Raw genomic sequence first — 21,221 nt, forward strand, 5'->3', positions numbered from 1 at the left:
CAGATCCCTTCCTGGTGGAATATACATTAACTAGCTTGTTGTCACTTACAGTGGACTTCCATAATGAATGTCTTCTCTTTGTTCATATACTTGATAAGTAATGATGAAGTGATGGTGGTAGTGATGATCATAATGATCATGATGATGATTGAATGAATAGTTCCATGTGAGGCACTGCATTAAATGCATTATATATATTATTTAACTATTTCATTAAGTGATTATAACTTAGTTTTTAGATACAAAGATAAATATAGTATTATAGTAGAGAATTCTTATAGTTTTGCTTCTATAACAGGCACTAATGCAGGGTAGATTGATATTTTTAATAGATAATTTATATTTAGCATGATTGTTAGCTTCTTTGCTTTTCAACCTACCAAAGTCACAACATTATACCACAAAGCTAAAGAAAAATTTTATATACACACACACATGTATGTGTGTATAGTAGGACATTGTTTATCTATAAACAGGTAATATAAATATCACCTTGCAACATATTATACTATAAAGTTATAAATCTTTCTAGCCACAAAGAGCCATATAAGCTTTATCCAAACCTGAAGAAGCAACAGAGAAATTTAAAATGATTAGGATTATTAGTTGTAATCTTGGTCAAGGTAAACTTTTTATTACAAGAAAAATCTTCTCACAGATGATTGATGTTTAATATAATTAATGAAAAAATTCTCTAATCTTGACTTTCCCATAACTACATTCTAGTCAGTTGGGGTTTATTTTGTACCTATGTATTGCTGACAGCCTCCCTTTGAAACATATAGTCAAATGGACTTACTCATTTGTGTAGAGGCTGCCTCTCTATGAATAAATATGTATCTAGGCCTTAACATATTTACTAAGTACCACATCTTTTTTATCACCATGATATTACAGTGTTGCTCAGGTGGTTTGCTCCTGCACCATTCTATAAGGAACTATAAATAAAACTTTATTGAAAACATTAAAGTACCTCAACCTTCTAATAAGATTACTTCCTGATTCCTCTGAAAAAGCTTGACACTGAGGCAAACCCAGATTTCTGGTGATATTCTGCTCTTTCTCTGACTTACTAGGCTTTGTGTGAGTAATTTCAGTGGCTGTTATTAATTTTTCATAAGTAATAACCTTATATTTGAAAATAATCTGTAGTCTTAGGTACAGGATGCATGTTTATAATTATCCTAGTAATCAGATAAGCACTTCAAAAATATTCAATTACTGATATTAATTAGAAACTTGATGGTTCTAAGAAGGAACCATCATAAAATATGAGGAAAACTTTGTTTGATGGTTTCATGGCTCAAAGTTGTCGCTACTACTTCCATACGACCTTTGTAACATTCATGACACTGGGCAGATATTCTGGTAGTATTCTCATGTTTATTTAGTTGTTTGAAAATTAAACTTCATTATTTTTCTAATTATAAAAGTAGTATATGTTAATTATAAAAAGGCAAATAATGTAGAAATACATAAAGCATATACAAAGTATATAATAATTATATAAAGTAGAAAGCAAAATTACCTTGCTGTTGAATCCTAGAAAATAATCACTGTTTACAGATTATTCTGTATCTTACAGACCTTTTTCTGTGCATACACATTTTAAAAATGTTTTACTATAAAATGAGTTCTACCATAAATGCTGTGCCGTAGACTTTTTTTAGAAAATGAGACATACATTGTGGACATCTCATATGCTCAGACATACAAATCTATTTTTAAGGACTTGATTAGATATGCTACAATTTATTGACTTATTCCCGTTAACAAACTTTAGGTTGCTTTCAGAAATGCACACTCTGTATGTATTTCTGTATATGTTTGCAATTACTGAGACTAGCATGTGCCATTTTTAAAATAAAGGTAAACATATACAAACAGTTAGAAATATGGTGCTGTAAGGAAAAAAAATTCTAAAAAGGGAACATGTATGTCAGTATTCCTCTTCATTCTACCCATTTTCTGAGGTATGGAAATGTAATGTTGGCATGGAACCTTGCTTCCTAATAATTGAAGCTGATGGGTTGTAACTCTGTGCTCCTTACAGATGACTAGCATAGCCTGGACGGTGCCAGTGCCTGTGGGAGAAGCTGTGCCTCCCAGTGCAGGTCTGGGAAGCGATCCCCCCATGATGAATTGGGAGAAGATTACAGACAGGCTGAAAACTGCCTTTCCACAACAGACCAGGTACCTCAGTCTCTTTTAGTGTTGGGTACAGATCATACTCTATAGTTTCCACAGCCATAATTATGCCAATGAAATGTTTCAGAGAAATATAACACCCCACACACACACACACACACACACAAAGTACAAGTATTTCCTAACCATGGCCTTGGTAGGGAAAATAAAATTTATTAAGAAGAGACAGTTTTCAGTATAAATGCTAAACCTCTTCCCTAAAATTATTAGTTTAAAGTCATGAGAGAGTAAACTTTTAAATTTAGGTTTGCTCATTTACTGAAAGTACAACCAGTTGTAAACCTACCCAATTTTATGCCACTAGCTGCAATAATGACCTTAATAACCTATTTCCAAAGTGAATTTTAAGTTAATTGTATGCCATATAAGCCCAAACATAATCAGGTTTTACTTTCCTATTTCCTTAATTTTATTGAGGGTTCTTGTAGTTTCTTTGTTAGCGGACAAAGAAAGGGGACATAGTTAAGTGCAAGAAATCATTATTTTAGTGTGCTTTTCACAGTTCTGACTTCAGCAGAAAGCTATTTAATTCTACTCCTCCAGAAATGAAGTGTCTTTTATCTTTAATCTTGTATCAAATGAAATAATTCTAGTTTTCACCAGCATTTTCATTTGAAGACCAATGCTTTTATTTAACATATGTACCGTTATGTTTCAGGATTAGATTATGGTTTTATAAATATAATAGTGAATAGAAAATGAAAATAGAACTGTAATATAGTTGTTATAAATATATCTAGAAAATAAATAGTAAATCAAAGGTAGTTTTATAAGGCTGGTGACATGACATTTCATTTGAGAAAGAAAAATACTTTTATCATCCTACCCTATCCTACCAAAAATGTATATGCAGGCTTTGGGTCAATGGCTATGGGAATGGAAAAAGAACATATCAGTTAAAATATTCCTAGGTTTCTTTATCACATAATTAATGTGTCTTTCAGTCTTTGCTTTCATTTTCTGTTAAATCTTTGTTTTCTGTTTCTGAATTTTACAAAAGTAGAACTATTAACAATGACAGAAAGAGACTGATAGTAACATAGTTAAAAAGGAATATTTTAGTCTTTTTTTTTTTTTACATCTTTATTAGAGTATAATTGCTTTACAATGTTGTGTTAGTTGCTGCTGTACAACAAAGTGAATCAGCTGTATATATATATATACACACACACATATCTCCATATCCCTTCCCTCTTGAGCCTCCCTCCCACCCTCCCTATCCCACCCCTCTAGGTCATCACAGAGCATTGAGCTGATCTCCCTGTGCTGTGCAGCTGCTTCCCACTAACTATCTATTTTACATTTGGTAGTGTATATATGTTAATGCCACTCTCTCACTACATTCCAGCTTCCCCTTCCCCCGCTGTGTCCTCAAGTCCGTTCTCTACATCTGTGTCTTTGTTCCTGCCCTGCCACTAGGTTCATCAATACCGTTTTTATAAATTCCATATATATGCCTTAGCATATGGTATTTGTTTTTCTCTTTCTAACTTACTTCACTCTGTATGACAACTCCAGGTCCATCCACCTCATTACAAATAACTCAGTTTTGTTCCTTTTTATGACTGAGTAATATTCCATTGTATATATGTGCCACATCTTCTTTATCCATTCATCTGTCGATGGACATTTAGGTTACTTCCATGTCTTGGCTATTGTAAATAGTGCTGCAGTGAACATTGTGCTACATGTATCTTTTTGAATTATGGTTTTCTCGGGTATATACCCAGTAGTGGGGTTGCTGGGTCATATGGTAGTTCTATTTTTAGTTTTTTAAGGAACCTCCATGCTGTTCTCCATAGTGGCTCTATCAATTTACATTTCCACCAGCAGTGCAGGAGGGTTCCCTTTTCTCCACAACCTCTCCAGCATTTGTTGTTTCTAGATTTTTTGATGATGGCCATTCTGACTGGAGTGAGGTGATACCTCATTGTGTTTTGTTTTGTTTTTTTTAATTTATTTTTGGCTGCATTGGGTCTTCATTGCTGCGCGTGGGCTTTCTCATTGCAGTGACTTCTCTTAGTGCAAAGCACGGGCTCTAGGCGTGTGGGCTTCAGTAGTTGTGGCACGCAGGCTCAGTAGTTGTGGCTCGTGGGCTCTAGAGCACAGGTTCAGTAGTTGTGGTGCACGGGCTTAGTTGCTCTGTGGCATGTGGGATTTTTCCGGACCAGGGCTCGAACCTGTGTCCCCTGCATTGGCAGGTGGATTCTTAAGCACTGCGTCACCAGGGAAGCCCCCCTCATTGTGGTTTTGATTTGCATTTCTCTAATGATTAATGATGTTGAGCATCTTTTCATGTGTTTGTTGGCAATCTGTATGTCTTGTTTGGAGAAATGCCTGTTTATGTCTTCCACTCATTTTTGGATTGGGTTGTTTGTTTTTTTTGATATTGAGCTGCATGAGCTGCTTGTATATTTTGGAGATTAATCCTTTGTCAGTTGCTTCATCTGCAAATATTTTCTCCCATTCTGAGGGTTGTCTTTTCATCTTATTTATGGTTTCCTTTGCTGTGTAAAAGCTTTTAAGTTTTATTAGGTCACATTTGTTTATTTTTGGTTTTATTTCCATTATTCTAGGAGATGGGTCAAGAAGGATCTTGCTGTGATTTATGTCATAGAGAATATTTTAGTCTTGAGTGAGAGAGCATTGAGAGATATGATATAATGAGCTTAGTATATAAATAAGTAGATAACAAACTTAATTTTCACACAGTGAGCTTTTAAAAAGTTAAAATCTCTTTTTGGAAAGAAAATAAATACTAAACTTTATTACTCACAAACACATTAAGTATCATTAATCAATACATTAGGAGTTTTCATTTTGGTTTAAAATAAATGCAGATGGACCTGTGATCACTTTTTTAGATCAGAAATCTAAAGGGTCACATCTGTATGCTACATATCAATCCTGTGATAGGATTTCATAGCTCCTTTGGAGGGCGCATCCTCAAGGCAGTAGGAAAATCACCAGTGCTCTTTCCTTGATCTCTTCCAGAAAGGAGCTTACAGATTTCTTACGGAAATTGAAGGATACTCATGGGAAGTCCTTATCTAGACTGACATTTGATGAAATTGTTCACAAGATTTCCCAATTTATTGACCCCAAGAGATCTCAGGTAAAAAAAAAGAAAAAAGAAAAAAAGAAAAGACAACTTTATCTCCTGGCCCTTATCTTTAGTAGTTAGCCATATTAATTATCTCCATTATATGATCAGGAAATCAGTCTATAATCATATTAAATCATCTATTAACAACAAACAATTCAGCTTGACAAATGGCATGGGAAACACCACCTGATCATTCTAGAATAAAACTGACCCTCTTGAAATTTACTCTAGGTTATTTTGAATGGCTCTAAAAGGAGACATTTTTTCTAATTTTCTGCAAAGACTTGTTTTAATTGAAAGAGCACCTAGAGTTATTTTTGGTTTTACCTGGTTCTTAGTATATAAGTAATATTGCCAACATTTATTTCAAGATTTCTCATGAACCTGATTAACCTTTACCCTTTTGCTAATTCTCACGGTAGCCTATTCTATGGTATTTATCAGTTCTTCCTGTTTTAGTTCAATTCTAAAAAAAATAATAAGTATAATATTCTAATTTTCAGAGTCAAGGAAAATCCGTGCCAAATGGTAATAGTGCTTCACCCAGCCATACTCCTCCACCTCAGGCTAATGCTGCCCAGCCCTCAAAACCAGCCCGGAGGCCCCTCGGGTCACAAGGTCCTGCCACGTGGGAAGGAGCCAATAATTTGGTGAGACTGAGACTTGATTCTGAATACATTTAAAGTTAGAGGAGAGAAATGAGCTGAATTTAACCTTATGTGTATTCTCCCTAGGATGATGAGGAAGAGGAAGAGGAACCTTGTGTGATCTGTCATGAGAATCTCTCTCCAGAAAACCTCTCAGTTTTGCCCTGTGCGCACAAATTCCACTCTCAGGTGAACTTATCTTTTTAATATTTTGCCATTAATCAATTAAGTGAAATTCATACTGCATTCCTTGAAATTGTATACATGTATCATCCACTACTGTGTCATGAATTTCACTGGATATAACTCTGGGCTTTTGGGTACCGCACAGAAGCATTTATATGTTTTCCCATACCTGGCCATGGATTGCATTGTGTTTTCTCAGATCTAGATACACCTAGCAGGAGAAGGGGACAATGATGAGATTTAATGGGACAGAGTGGCAGTTCCTTTGAACAGAACGGGAAGGAATGTTGATTGACTTGGCAGTTGGCAGTTGGCAGTTTAGCAGCAGTGCCACTTCACCTTGGCTTGTTATAAATAGTGTCCTTTGTCCACACCTAATGATGTTATAAAAATGGGAGGCTGGCATATCTTTTGTTAATTGGCATTTATATAGATTATTGGCATTTATATAGATTAACTTCTGGTGTTGTTGCTGTGCAAGTGCTATTGATATACAATTTATGATCCAAGTCTTCTGATGCAGAGGTGTAATTTGACACAGGAAAAGATAATCTTACACAAGAAAGGCTTCTCAGGGAAGTGAACAATAAGCCAGCTCATTCAAGCCGTATCTGTAAAACATCATTTCAAAGATATGTGATACCTGGTACAGAATTATGTTTTGTATCTGCTTGGATAAGAAGAGATATACACAGAATGGCTAATCCCAGAAGACCTCCAGGATAGATACTTAGCCATCTGTTTTTCCCATTTGAAGTTTTAAAAGTCCTAAAGATCCATTTAGAAAATAAATGTTTCACAAATCTTATTTTATTCTTTGCCATTGCTCATTGAATAGAAAGCAGGTAATTCATTCAGGTTACTCTCTAAAGTAAATGGGCCTCATATCTATTGCCTATTCTTAATCCTGTCTCATCTGACTTGGGTCTCCATTATTCATTCATGTAAAAATGATTTGTTTTTGGAGAGTCAGTATTCAAGCAAATAACTTAATATATAGTTCATAGCCAAAGAGTACTACCATTATGACCAAAGAAAGAGCGATCTGAAAAGTATATCCATTATCTAGGGATTTTAACTTCAGAACACCATAAGCACTTGATACAAGGTATTTGTGACATTTGTATGTTTAGGTATGACTTTTTCTAGATTATAAATTAGAATAATATATAATAAACTAGAGAAAAAATGTAATAGGTTTCCTCAGTCTCCTTATTAGGAAGAACTAGTCTTCCTGAAGATTGGGGTTGGGGGGAAGGATCTTAATAGAATAAACTGGCTGAAAGGTGTTCTCCTGTTACCAACTATATTGCTCAGCAAATCACAGACAAAGTTCCATGATTGCAGAAGTTTTCATGGCAATCCACCAAATAAGGCTCTGAGATCCACTGGAAGATATGTTGGTTGGCAACGCTGATGTATGGAGTAACAGCTGCCTCTGCTAGGCTAAATCTGAGAGACTGACATGAATCTTTTTGCTCCTTAGTGCATTAGACCTTGGTTGATGCAACAGGGGACATGCCCAACCTGCAGACTCCACGTTTTGCTACCAGAAGAATTTCCTGATCACCCCAGCCAGCACTTGTCCAAGATCTGATACAACGGGGTGACTATGCAAGGGAAGTTCAATTTTCAGACTGCAGCATTTAGTTTTGCCTTTTATTTGGGCTGATGATAGTGTGAGTGATGTGAAGCAGTACGTGCTTCAGTATTATGCAAAATAAGCTAGCTAAACTCATCAAAGCTGCAGCCAAAGAGGAGAGGACAAATCTTCAGGACTGTGAACTGAATTGAACAGGTTTAAAGAAGATAGAATTTTAAAAGTTACATTATATTTGCCCTTACCTTAGCAGGTATTTTCTTCCAACATAAAGATGATTACTGTTAGCATGTATATACTAGGATGTCTTTTTTTGTCCTTATTCCACTCATCCTTTACTTTCTCCCAAATATACTAAACTTTAATTTCATGAAATAAATGACAAGAGTAGGAAAATTCCACAGATTTTAGTGTTCCTTTTAACTTTTAAAATTGATTATAAAAGTATATATTATTTATTTACATTTTATCTCTATCTTCCCTATTCTTTTCTATTCTCTAAAATACGTACCTATGAATAGATTATGAGCTACTTGAGGGTGGGGGCCAAACTGGTGTTTTCGAGCTGGCTTATACTGGTTTATGAGAAACAACTGTTAGTTTCAGGAATTTTGTGAGCCAGTTATTCAAATTGTTGGTAGCTTGAAATCTGCCATAGTGGGAGTATTTTACACCATAGAAATTGGTAAATGCTGTAAGTAAGGGCTTATTTTCCCCTCAAGAGCTGGTTATTAAACATTTACCAGTATACCTCTGGGACCATGTCTGATGATTCTTACTGTTCTCAATGTCTTTCACAGTAGGTACAGCATAAATGGTCCCCAGAATTAGAAATCAGGAAGCAGTAAGTAAAGTTACTGTGCAAATTAAGTCATTTGCTCAGTTGAATAACTTTGGTCATTTGTAAACATGCTCTTTGGACCCTAATCGTTTATACTTTGGAGAGATTTTTTTTCTGCCTTAAAAGTTTCTAATTTCACTTTCTCATGCTGGGGGGTTACTGTTTGTGTATAGTTGCTTCTTATGACAGAGTTGACACCCACTGAGCTAAAGCTGCACATCTAAAGCTTGTCACTGAGAACTTTCATTCTTAGAGGTCAAAAACCTATTTTGAAATTAGTGCTGTGTAAATTCTATAAGTGTTGTACATGTCTCTAGCTACAAAATTAAAAGAATTCAGTGACCCTGTAAGAAAAATGTTACACGGTTCATATTATTTTCCATAAATTAATGAAATTCATGCTGTGAATAAGTGTTTCCTGACTCAGCAACTATTTTACCTGTATATTTCAGTGTAAATATATCTTGAATTTACTTTAAATCTCTATTTAAAATTATTATTTCTATAATTGTATGCTAAATGTTTTCTTCTCTAATGAGAATAGACTGGAAAATGTGGAGGAAAATACCCCAAATGAAGGCAGTCATCTAGACATGTAAAGTGCCAAGAATGTCTTAGAATTGCACAATTCAGAACTTAAAGGGCCTTTAATAATTATCTTGTCTAACACCTCAAGGTCATGGTCATATAGCAAATTACCTTGTAAAACAAATATTTTTTAGTGTATGTTTACAACTGTAATTTCACTTTCATGTGGGAAAGAATAAATGTTTCTTAATTGCATAACTATTTTATCTGTGTATATTACTTTAACTGTGTCCTAAAGCTACTTGAAATCCCTATTTCAAACATCTATTTCTGTTTCATTGTGCTTTAACGTTTTCTTCTGTTGTGAGAAAGGATGGGAAAATATCCAAAAGAAGGAAGGCAGTCATCTAGACTTGTAAAATACCAAGTATGCCTTAGAATCATAGTCAGAGCTTATAGGGTCCTTAATGATCCTCTGATCTATTCCCTCATTTTACAGGAACATCTTGCCCTAGGTCATGTGGCTAAATAGTGGCTGAGCCAGTCCTAATACTTGAGAGTCCTGATACTCAGTAAGTCACATGCTTCCTCCACAAATTCAGGCTGCTAGGCTGTATTGGTGCTGAACTGCTGTTCTTGGCTCCAAGGAAGGGGCCAGAAGACTTAACAGGATAGCTGATATATAGTGAGAGTACAGTAGGACCATGCTCTTGAAAGTCATATCCAATTCTGCAGATGCTGAAGGGAATGGGATGTTTTTTCTTTTTGAAGTATAATTTAACAATAAAGACAACTGTAGTGGCCATTCTTCTATAAACAGTGATCACTGTCATGCCTATGGCTGCTGAAGGATCCAGAACACCATACTGCACAGAAATTCAGTGAGGGAAGTAGCAATATTTACATCAAAAACAATCTGTAAGCATCCTGTAATATCACTGCAGCTGCCGTCAGATAACACGTCTTGTAATGTTTTCCTTCATATTTATTGTCCATGTGTATAATATTTTCCAACCTTTATGGGACACTTTCCTTGATCAAATATTACTTTATTTGATCCACTAATAACTTTAACGTGGATACTCTCCTTTTTATTTTACAGATGATGAAACTGAGGCTCAAATAAGAGGGAAATAATTTGTCTGAGGTCATAGCTATGAAGTGGCATTCCGGGATTTGAATGCAGATCTTCTGTGCCTTAGCTGGTTTTCTCTTTCAGTACGTTATTGCTGCATCCCAATTTCAGATTGAATGTACACAAAATATTATTTTAAATAATATTCTTCAAGATAAGAAAATGAAATGAATGGTAAACCTACTGATTGTTTTGGACTATGAACATGGTATTGAGTATATAATAAAATATATAATAATGATACAACATGGTAAGAAAAGTTTGACTTTTCCCTCAGATGTCTTGGTTTCCTTGGGATGGTTCCAGTTAATGCCCATTCTCTTGACATATTATATTATTAATAGTGCTCCCTTTTACTCTCGACAGCGTCCTAATATGGATGATGAATTATATTTCATGGTTAATTTTTTTTACAAGATTCAAAATTTAGCAAAACTCCTTTGCATTTATAAAATGCTCCTGGAATACCTTATCATGTAGCCTGTCAGGTAAGAATCATCCATACACATAGCCTCTCAGGTAGGAAATCATTCACACACAGATATGATATCAAAACCAGCAATCGTGAGAAAAGGAGAGTACAAATGCAGGATATTGGAAATGCATTTGAAATTAAGAGAACAGCAACTTAGAACAATTTTATATATATATATATATACACACACACACACAAATATATACACACACACACTGCTATATCAAGACCTCATTGTAGCTGCAAACCAAAAATCTACAATAGATACACACACAAAAAAGAAAAAGCAATCCAAACACAACACTAAAGATAGTCATCAAATCATAAGAGAAGAGAACAAAAGAGGAAGGAAATTTAAAAAACCTACAAAAACAAATCCAAAACAACAAGATGGCAATAAGAACATACATGTTGGTAATTACCTTAAATGTAAATGGATTAAATGTTCCAACCAAAAGACACAGACTGACTGAATAGATACAAAAACAAGAACCGTATATATGCTTACTACAAGAGACCCACTTCAGATCTAGGGACACATACAGACTGAAAGTGAAGGGACAGTAAAAGCTATTCCATGCAAATGGAAATCCAAAGAAAGCTGGACTAGCAATACTCATATCAGACAAAATAGATTTTAAAATAAAGACTGTCACAAGAGACAAAGAAGGACACTACATAATGATCAAGGGTTCAATCCAAGAGGAAGATATAACAATTGTAAATATATATGCACCCAACATAGGAACACCTCAATATATAAGGCAAATGCTAACAGCCATAAAAGGAGAAATCAACACAAAATAATAGTAAGGGACTTTTAACACCCTACTTTCATCAATGAACAGATCATCCAGACATAAAATCAATAAGGAAACACAGGCCTTAAATGACACATTAGACCAGATGGACTTAACTGATATTTATAGAGCATTCCATCCAAAAGCAACAGAATACAAATTCTTCTCAAGTGCACATGGAACAGTCTCCAGGATTGATCACAAAGTGAGCCTCAGTAAATTTAAGAAAATTGTAATCATATCAAGCATCTTTTTCGACCACAACACTGTGAGATTAGAAATCAACTACAAGAAAAAACTGTAAAAAACACAAACGTGGGGGCTAAACAATATGTTATTAAACAACCAATGGATCACTGAAGAAATCAAAGAGGAAATCGAAAAATACCTAGAGACAAAGGACAACAAAAACACAGTGATCCAAAACCTATGGAATGCAGCAAAAGCAGTTCTAAGAGAGAAGTTTATAGCAATACAATCTTACCTCAGGAAACAAGAAAAATCTCAAACAACCTAACCTTACACCTAAAGGAACTAGAGAAAGAAGAACAAACAAAACCCAAAGTTAGTAGAAGGAAAGAAATCATAATGATCTGAGCAGAAATAAATGAAATAGAAAAGAAGAAAACAATAGCAAAGATCAATAAAACTAAAAGATGGTTCTTTGAAAAGATAAACAAAATTGATAAACCTTTAGCCAGACTCATCAAGAAAATATGGGAGAGGGCTCAAATCAATAACATTAGAAACAAAAAAGGAGAATTTACAACTGACACCACAGAATTACAAAGGATCATAAGAGACTACTACAAGCCGCTATATGCCAATAAAAGGGACAAACTAGAAGAAATGGACAAATTCTTAGAAAGGTACAACCTCCCAAGACTGAACCAGGAAGAAATAGAAAATATAAACAGACCAAACATAAGTACTGAAATTGAAACTGTGATTTAAAAACTTACAACAAACAAAAGTCCAGGATCAGATGGCTTCACAGGCGAATTCTGTCAAATATTTAGAGAAGAGTTAACACCTAGCCTTCTAAAACTATTCCAAAAAATTGCAGTGGAAGGAACACTCCCAAATTAATTCTATGAGGCCACCATCACACTGATACCAAAAGCAGACAAAGATAGCACAAAAAAGAAAATTACAGGCCAATATCAGTGATGAACATAGATACAAAAATCCTCAACAAAATACTAGCAAACAGAATCCAACAACACATTAAAAGGATCATACACCATGATCAAGTGGGATTTATCCCAGGAATGCAAGGATTCTTCAGTATATGCAAATCAAATGGTGTGATACACTACATTAACAAACTGAAGAATAAAAACCATATGATCATTTCAACAGATGCAGAAAAACTTTTGCCAAAGTTCAACACCCATTTATGATAAAAACTCTCCAGAAAGTGGGCATAGAGGGAACTTACCTCAACATAATAAAGGCCATATATGACAAACCCACAGCTAACATCATTCTCAATGGTGAAAAGCTGAAGATATTTCCTCTAAGATTGTAAATAAAACAAGGATGTCCACTCTCACCTGTTTTTTGTTTGTTTGTTTTTATTCAGCATAGTTTTGGGAGTCCTAGCCACAGCAGTCAGAGAAGAAAAAGAAATAAAAGGAATCCAGATTGGAAAAGAAGTAAAATTATCACTGTTTGCAGATGGCATGATACTATACACAGAAAATCCTGAAGATGCTACCAGAAAACTACTAGAGCTCATCAATGAATCTGGTAAAGTTGCAGGATACAAAATTAATATACAGAAATCTCTTGCATTTCTATACACTAGCAATGAAAAATCAGAAAGAAATTAAGGAAACAATCCCATTTACCATCACGTCAAAAAGAATAAAATACCAAGGAATAAACCTACCTAAGGAGGCAAAAGATGTGTACTCTGAAAACTATGAGATGATTATGAAAGAAATTGAAGATGACACAAACGGATGGAAAGATATACCATGTTCTTGGATTGGAAAATCAATATTGTCAAAATGATTATACTACCCAAGGCAATCTACAGATTCAATGCAATCCCTATTAAGTTACCAATGGCATTTTTCAAAGAACTAGAGCAAAAAAATTTTTAATTTGTATGGAAACACAAAAGCCCTCTAATAGCCAAAGCAATCCTGAGAAAGAAAAATGAAGCTGGAGGAATCAGGCTACCTGACTTCAGACTATACCAGAAAGCTACAGTAATCAAAACAATATGGTACTGGCACAAAAAAAGAAATATAGATCAATGGAACGGGATAGAATCCCAGAAATAATCCCACACACCTATGGTGAATTAACTTAGGACAAAAGGTGGCAAGAATATACAATGAAGAAAAGACAGTCTCTTCAATAAGTGGTGCTGGGAAAATTGGATAGCTACATGTAAAAGAATGAAACTACAACATTCTCTAACACCATACACAAAAATAAACTCAAAATGGATTAAAGACCTACATGTAAGACCAGATATTATAAAACTCTTAGAGGAAAACATAGGCAAAACACTCTGACATAAATTGCAGCAGGATATTTTTGGATCCACCACCTAGAGTAATGAAAATAAAGACAAAAATAAATGGGACCTAATTAAAGTCAAAAGCTTTTGCACAGCAGAGGAAACCATAAACAAAATGAAAAGACAACCCACAGAATGGGAGAAAATATTTGCAAATGAAGTGACTGACAAGGGATTAATCTCCAAAATATACAAAAAGCTCATGCAGCTCAATATCGAAAAACAAACAACCCAATCAAATAATGGGCAGAAGATCTAAATAGACATTTCTCTGAAGAAGACATACAGATGGCCAAAAAGCACATGAAGAAATGTTCAACATCGCTAATAGAGAAATCAAAACTGCAATGAGATATCACCTCACACCAGTCAGAATAGCCATCATCAAGTGTCTACAAACAATAAATGCTGGAGCGGGTGCGGAGAAAAGGGAACCTTCCTACACTGTTGCTGGGAATGTAAATTGGTACAACCATTTATAGAGAACAGTGTGGAGCTTTCTTAAAAAATTAAAAATAGAACTACCATGTGATCCAGCAATCCCACTCTTGGGCATATATCCAGAGAAAACCATAATTCAAAAAGAGACATGCACTCCAATATTCATTTACTTAGCCATTAAAAAAGAATGAAATAATGCCATTTGCAGCAACATGGTTGGACCTAGAGATTATCATACTAGGTAAAGTCAGACAGAGAAAGACAAATATCATATGATATCACCTAGATGTGGAATCTAAAAAAGTGATACAAATGAATTTATTTATAAAACAGAAACAGACTGAGAGACTTCAAAAACAAACTTATGATTACCAAAGAGGAAGGGGGAGGAGGGATAAACTAGGAGTTTGGGATTAACATATACACACTACTATATATAAAATAATCAAAAAGGATTTACTGTATAACACAGGGAACTCTACTCAGTAATCTGTAATTACGTATATGGGAAAAGAATCTGAAAAAGAATGGATATACATATATGTATAATTGAATCACTTTGCTGTATACCTGAAACTAATACAACATTTTAAGTCAAATATAATATAAAATAAAAATTAAATTAAGAAAAAAAGAATGATCAGGAACTAACAAAAAAATAAAACAACAAAATTTTAAAAATCTCCTCTGCATTTATAAAATGCTTCTGGAATACTTCATCACATAGCCTCTCATGTAAGAATTCTAGGACTGCAGTAGCTGAGGAATATCTGGTTTATAGCCAGATAAAAATAACAAAGGAATATTAATTTATTATAAAACTATATGGTTTCTGATTTTCTTGAGTAGGCAGTTTTTAGAGCTAATGGACTATTGATCTTAAATATGAATCCTGGCCATGTCACATTTACACGGTGTGTTCATAAAACTGCATATTCCAAGAGGCTACCTGGGAATCTGTTTGGAATGAGTACCCAGTTGTTCTGAATCACACAAAATATTAAAAACCATTGGTGTAGAAACAAGTGGCTTTTTCAGGCAGATCTAGATTTGAACTTTTGAATTCCATCTGGCATGTTGTGTGATCATAAACAAATTTAAAAAATTTTTTTCAACCAAATCCTCTGTAAAATGGGGGAAAGACTACTTGTCTGACAGAGTTATTGTTGGTAAATATCTGTATTAGTCTTTGTTCTCAAAGTAATAAGCCTTCCATTAGTCACTCAACCTGTTTGAATTTACTCCTTGATGAAAAATTCTTAAAAGTTTTTTTTTAATCTTCAACTATCCTTATTAAAATGAAGGGAGGAAAGAATAGAACCATTAGTCCCACTTCCAGTTTTACATGGCCCCATAATGTTGAGTAGTAAATCTATTGCATAAAATACCACATCTCCCTAACATTTGATTGATCCACTTGAACTACATAAACTTTAATAATCCTTAATACTGCCTAGCAAGATTGGTAACTGACAATGATCTAGAAGACTGAAAGTTTTGAAGGTATGTAGGGAAGATTTCATCTCCATTTGGGAGATGAGAATACTAAGTGTGTAATAAACATTATAACAGTAATTTTAAAATTGTAAATATCACTCTCAATTCCCTGCTCTAATAAATCTACTGTTATTGAACTTTAATTCTTTCTATTCCTGATACACATGCAAATGGCTACTGAGGTACAACTGCAGCATCAGTACAGTTTCTTAATATTTTTGTCATTTGTCATAGTAAGAAAAATCCTTTTTGGGGTAACTGCCTGAAATTATAAAAAGAAAACGTATTACTATCAAGCCAATTGAAGGGAAAATGGTATAGTAAAAAAAATAGTTGATTAAGCCAGAAGGCAAGAAAGAAACAAAAGAGAAACAAAGCACAAAAGACAAATATGAAAACATAGAAATATAATAGATTTAAATGGCAAATATATTAGTAGTTATATTACATAACAGTGACTGAAATTTTCTACATGAAAGACAAGGATTGCAAGCTCAGATATAAAAAATAAATGAAAGGAATAAATAAAAACAACAATGATTTTTTATATTGAAGGGAAACACCTTAAAGGTAAGAATACAGAAATGTTGAAATTAAAAGTATGTAAAAAGTAATATGCAAACACAGCCAAATAAACTTGGTATAGCTACATTAATATCAGATCAAACAGACATGAAGGCAAAAATTATTACTAGGGTTACTGAGAGAGATAATGATAAAGGGCTCATTTCAAGGGAGATATTTACAAAAATCCTCAATTTGGGGATATTTTATAACAAAGCCTTTGTAAAACTGAAATAAGTAAAAGGAGAAAGAGATGAATCCATAATCATTGTGGGATATTTCATATACCTGTCTCGATAAGTGATGGAACAAGCAGACCTTGACATTTATAGAACACTGCTTTCAGCAACTGCAGATTACATGTTCTTTTCAGCTACATTTGGAAGGCTGACCAAAGCAGACCATATGCTGTGCCACAAAGCAATTGTCAACAACTTCCAAAGGGTTGGAATAACACGTGGTATATCCTCTGACCATAGAATTAAACTAGAAATCAATATCAAAAGTAAACATAAGGACTTCCAGTTTCTAGTCCAACATGTGAAGACCTTGGAATTCATCACTCCCAACCGGATAATAAGAAAAAAGCTGAACAAACTGAAAATCAACAACTCTTCTTGAATCTGTCAAAGAATTGAAGTCAAAGGGCAAATAGCTGCTCTGAAAATGGGGGGGAGGAGAATACAGAGAATCACAGCTTACTGGGAATAGAAGACTCTGCTGGGGCCAGTAACTAGTAAAAACACTTAAAAGGCGACTGACTAATTGTTGGAGACTGAGTGTGGACTAGCTTCAGAATAAGCTCCCTGCACTCAGCCTAAAGGAAGGCCTCACTCCAGTTTTGTGAGTTTTACCTCTAAGAGCCCCACCAGGTTGTCAGTGTGAAGATAAGAGAAAAATCCCCATGTGCCTCTTAATTAAGACACAAAAAGGTCTAACCATGAAAGAGTGGATTAATAATCTATATTTCATGACAATTAAGATTTTACCTCTACCTCTATCTTGCCCCTCTCATCTTCCCTCTCCCCACTGGTAACCATGAGTTTGTTTTCTTTATATGTGAGTCTGTTTCTGTTTTGTTATATTCATTTGTTTTATTTTTTAGATTCCACATAAGTGATAACATATAGTATTTGTCTTTCTCTGACTTATTTCACTAAACATAATGCCCTCCAGGTCCATCCATGTTGTTGCAAAAGGCAAAATTTCATTCTTTTTTTATTGTTGTGTAGTATTTCATTGTATGTATATATACCACATCTTCTTTATCCATTCCTCTGTTGATGGACATTTAAGTTGCATCCACATCTTGGCTATTGTAAATAGTGCTGCAATGAACATTGGGGTGCGTGTATATTTTAGAATTATGGTTTTCTCTGGATATATGCCCAGGAGTGGGATTGCTGAATCATATGGTAGTTGTATTTTTAAGTTCCATGAGGAACCTCCATACTGTTTTCAATGGTGGTTGCAAAAATTTACATTCCCACCAACAGTGTACTAGGGTTCCCTTTTCATCATATCCTCTCCAACATTTGTGGTCTTTTTGATGATAGCCATTCTGGCAGGTGTAAAGTGATTATTGTGGTGTTGATTTGCATTTCTCTGATGACTAGCGATGTTGAGCATCTTTTCATGTGCCTCTTGGTCATCTGTATGTCTTCTTTGTAGAATGTCTATTCAGGTCTTCTGTCCATTTTTTTTTTTTTCTGTCCATTTTTTAATTGGGCTGTTTGTTGTTTTTGTTGTTGTTTGACATTGAGTTGTATGAGCTGTTTATTTTGGATGTTAATCTTGTATCGGTCATATCATTTGCAAATATTTTCTCCCATTCAGTAGATTGTCTTCATTTTGTTGATGGTTTCCTTTGCTGTGCAAAAGCTTTTAAATTTAATTAGGTCCCATGTGTTTATTTGTGCTTTTGTTTCCTTTGCCTTAGGAGATAGATCCAAAAAATATTGCTATGATTTATGTCAAAGAGTGTTCTGCCTATATTTTCTTCTAGGAGTTTATGGTTTCCAGTCTTACATTTATGTCTTTAATCCATTTTGAGTTTATTTTTGTATATGATGTGAGAAAATATTCTAATTGCATTCTTTTATATGTAGATGTCCAGTTTTCCCAGCACCACTTATTGAAGAGAATATGTTTTCTCCATTGTATATTCTTGCCTCCTTTGCCACATATTAACTGACCATAAAGGCATAGGTTTATTTCACATAGCTCTTATTCTGTTCCACTGAGCTATGTGTCTGTTTTTGTGCTGTTTTGCTTACTAGCACACGTTTGAAGTCAGGGAGTGTGATACCCCCAGCTGTGTTCTTTTTTCTCAAGTTTGCTTTGGCTATTAGTGGTCTTTTGTGGTTTAGGGTTGTTTGTTGTAGTTCTGTGGAAAATGTCATGAGTATTTTCATAGGGATTGCATTAAACCTGTAGAGTGCTTTTGGTAGTATGGACATTTAAAAAATATTAATTCTTCCAATCTATGAACATGGGATATCTTTCCATTTAAATGAATAATCTTCAGTTTCCTTCGTCAGTGTTTTATAGTTTTCAGAGTATAGGTCTTTCACCTCCTTGGTTAAATTTATTTCTAGGTGTTTTATTCTTTGATGCTATTTTCTTTCTTTCTTTTTCTTTTTCTTTTTTTTTTTTTTTTTCGGTACGCGGGCCTCTCACTGCTGTGGCCTCTCCCGTTGTGGAGCACAGGCTCTGGATGCACAGGCTCAGCGGCCATGGCTCGCGGGCCCAGCCGCTCCGCAGCATGTGGGATCTTCCCGGACCGGGGCACAAACCCGTGTCCCCTGCATCGGCAGGCGGACTCTCAACCACTGTGCCACCAGGGAGGCCCGATGCTATTTTAAATGGGATTGTTTTCTTGCTTTCTCCTTCCAATAGTTCATTATTAGTGTATAGAAAAGCAACAGATTTCTGTATATTAATCTTGTGTCCTGCAACTTTGTTGAGTTCATTTATTAGTTCTAATAGTTTTTTTGGTGAGGACTTTAGGGCTTTCTATATAGAGTATCATGTCATCTGCAAAGAGTGACAGTTTTACCTCTTCCTTCCCAATTTGGATGGATAAAAGTTTCTTTTTCTTGTCTGATTACTGTGGCTAGGATTTCCAATACTATGTTAAATAAAAGTGGCAAGAGTGGGCATCTTGTCTTGTTCCTGATTTTAGAGGAAAAGTTTTCAACTTTTCACCATTGAGTATGATGTTAACTCTGGGTTTGTGATATATAGCCTCTATTATGTTGAGGTATGTTCCCTCTATATCCACTTTGATGAGAGTTTTTATCATGAATGGATGTTGAATTTTGTCAGATGCTTTTTCTGCATGTATTGAGATGATCATATTATTTTTATATTTACTTTTGTTAATGTGGTGCATCACATTAGTTGATTTGTGGATACTGAACCACCCTTACATCCCTGGAATAAATCCCACTTGATTGTGCTGTGTGATCCTTTTTATGTGTTGTTGAATTTGGTTTGTTGATATTTTGTTGAGGATTTTTGCAGCTATATTCATCAAAGATATTGGTCTATAATTTTCTCCTTTTTTGTAGTGTCTTTTTCTAGTTCATTATCAGGGTAGTGGGGGCCTCACAGAATGAATTGGGAAGTGTTCCTTCTTCAATTTTTTGGAATAGCTTGAGAAGAATGGGTATTAGCTCATCTTTATATACTTGGTAGAATTTCCCTGTGAAGCTGTCCAGTGCTGGGCTTTTGTTTACTGGCATTCCTAATTCAGTTTCACTACTAGTGATCAGTCTGTTCAGACTGTCTATTTCTTCCTGATTCAGTCTTGGAGGATTATATGTTTCCAGAAATTTATCCATTTCTTCTAGGTTGTCCAATTTGTTGGCATATAACTGTTTGTAGTATTCTCATGATTTTTTTATATCTGTCAAATTGGTTATAATTTCTCCTCATTTCTTATTTTGTTTATTTGTGTCCATTTTTTTCTTGATGAGCCTAACTAAACACTTATGAATTTTGCTTATCTTTTCAAAAAATTAGCTCTTACTTTCAGTTATCTTTTCTATATTTTTCTCTCTCTCTCTTTTTTTTTTTTGGTTTCTAATTATTTCCTCTCTGATTTTTATTATTTCTTTCCTTCTGCTGACTTTGGGCTTTGTTTGTTTTTCATTTTCCAATAATGTTAGATGTTAGGTTAGGCTGCTTATTTGAGATTTTTCTTGTTTCTTGAAGTAAGCCTATATTGCCATTAAACTCCCTCTTAGAACTGCTTTTGCTGCATCCCATAGAACAGAAAGTTCTGGTTTTCATTTCATTTGTCTCAAGGTATTTTCTGATTTCTTCTTTATTTCTTCATTGACCTATGACCCATTGCTTTTTTAATAGCTTGTTGTTTAGTCTCCACAAGTTTGTGTTTTTCTCATTTTTCTTCCTGTAATTGATTTGTAGTTTCATACCATTGTGGTCAGAAAAAATGCTTGATATAATTTCTATCCTCTTAAATTTGTTGAGACTTGTTTTGTGGCCTAGTATATGATCTATCCTGGAGAATGGTCCATGCACACTTGAAAAGAATGTATATTCTGCTGTTTTGGGATGGGTGTCCTGTAGCTATTTATTAAGTCCAACTGTTCTAAGGTTTCATTTAAGACTACTGTTTCCTTATTGATTT

At 34.6% G+C, this 21,221-nt stretch overlaps 1 protein-coding gene across 4 annotated transcripts in view; it reads left to right on the top strand.

The window, feature by feature from the left end:
- DZIP3 (DAZ interacting zinc finger protein 3) overlaps window positions 1-19,494 on the top strand; it is a 136,443-nt gene extending 116,949 nt beyond the window's left edge. Inside the window, exons 28-33 of one of the 4 annotated variants that reach the window (XR_016392991.1) lie at window positions 2,054-2,193; window positions 5,203-5,323; window positions 5,818-5,964; window positions 6,049-6,150; window positions 7,634-9,688; window positions 10,219-19,492. Coding sequence is in view for 2 of the 4 variants with exons in the window: in XM_089910524.1 (XP_089766650.1) it covers window positions 2,054-2,193; window positions 5,203-5,323; window positions 5,818-5,964; window positions 6,049-6,150; window positions 7,634-7,744 (621 nt within the window). In the remaining 2 variants the exon portion in view is untranslated. Of the gene's footprint in view, window positions 1-2,053; window positions 2,194-5,202; window positions 5,324-5,817; window positions 5,965-6,048; window positions 6,151-7,633 lie in introns of all 4 variants that reach the window. The other 3 variants (XM_089910524.1, XM_089910525.1, XR_016392992.1) reach the window with 3 other exon arrangements.
- Window positions 19,495-21,221: the final 1,727 nt, after the last annotated feature.

Source organism: Delphinapterus leucas, chromosome 4 (assembly GCF_059928025.1).
Source record: "Delphinapterus leucas isolate spDelLeu-1000000601 "Yukka" chromosome 4, BTC_Dleu_Yukka2, whole genome shotgun sequence".
Taxonomy (NCBI): Eukaryota; Metazoa; Chordata; class Mammalia; order Artiodactyla; family Monodontidae; genus Delphinapterus; species Delphinapterus leucas.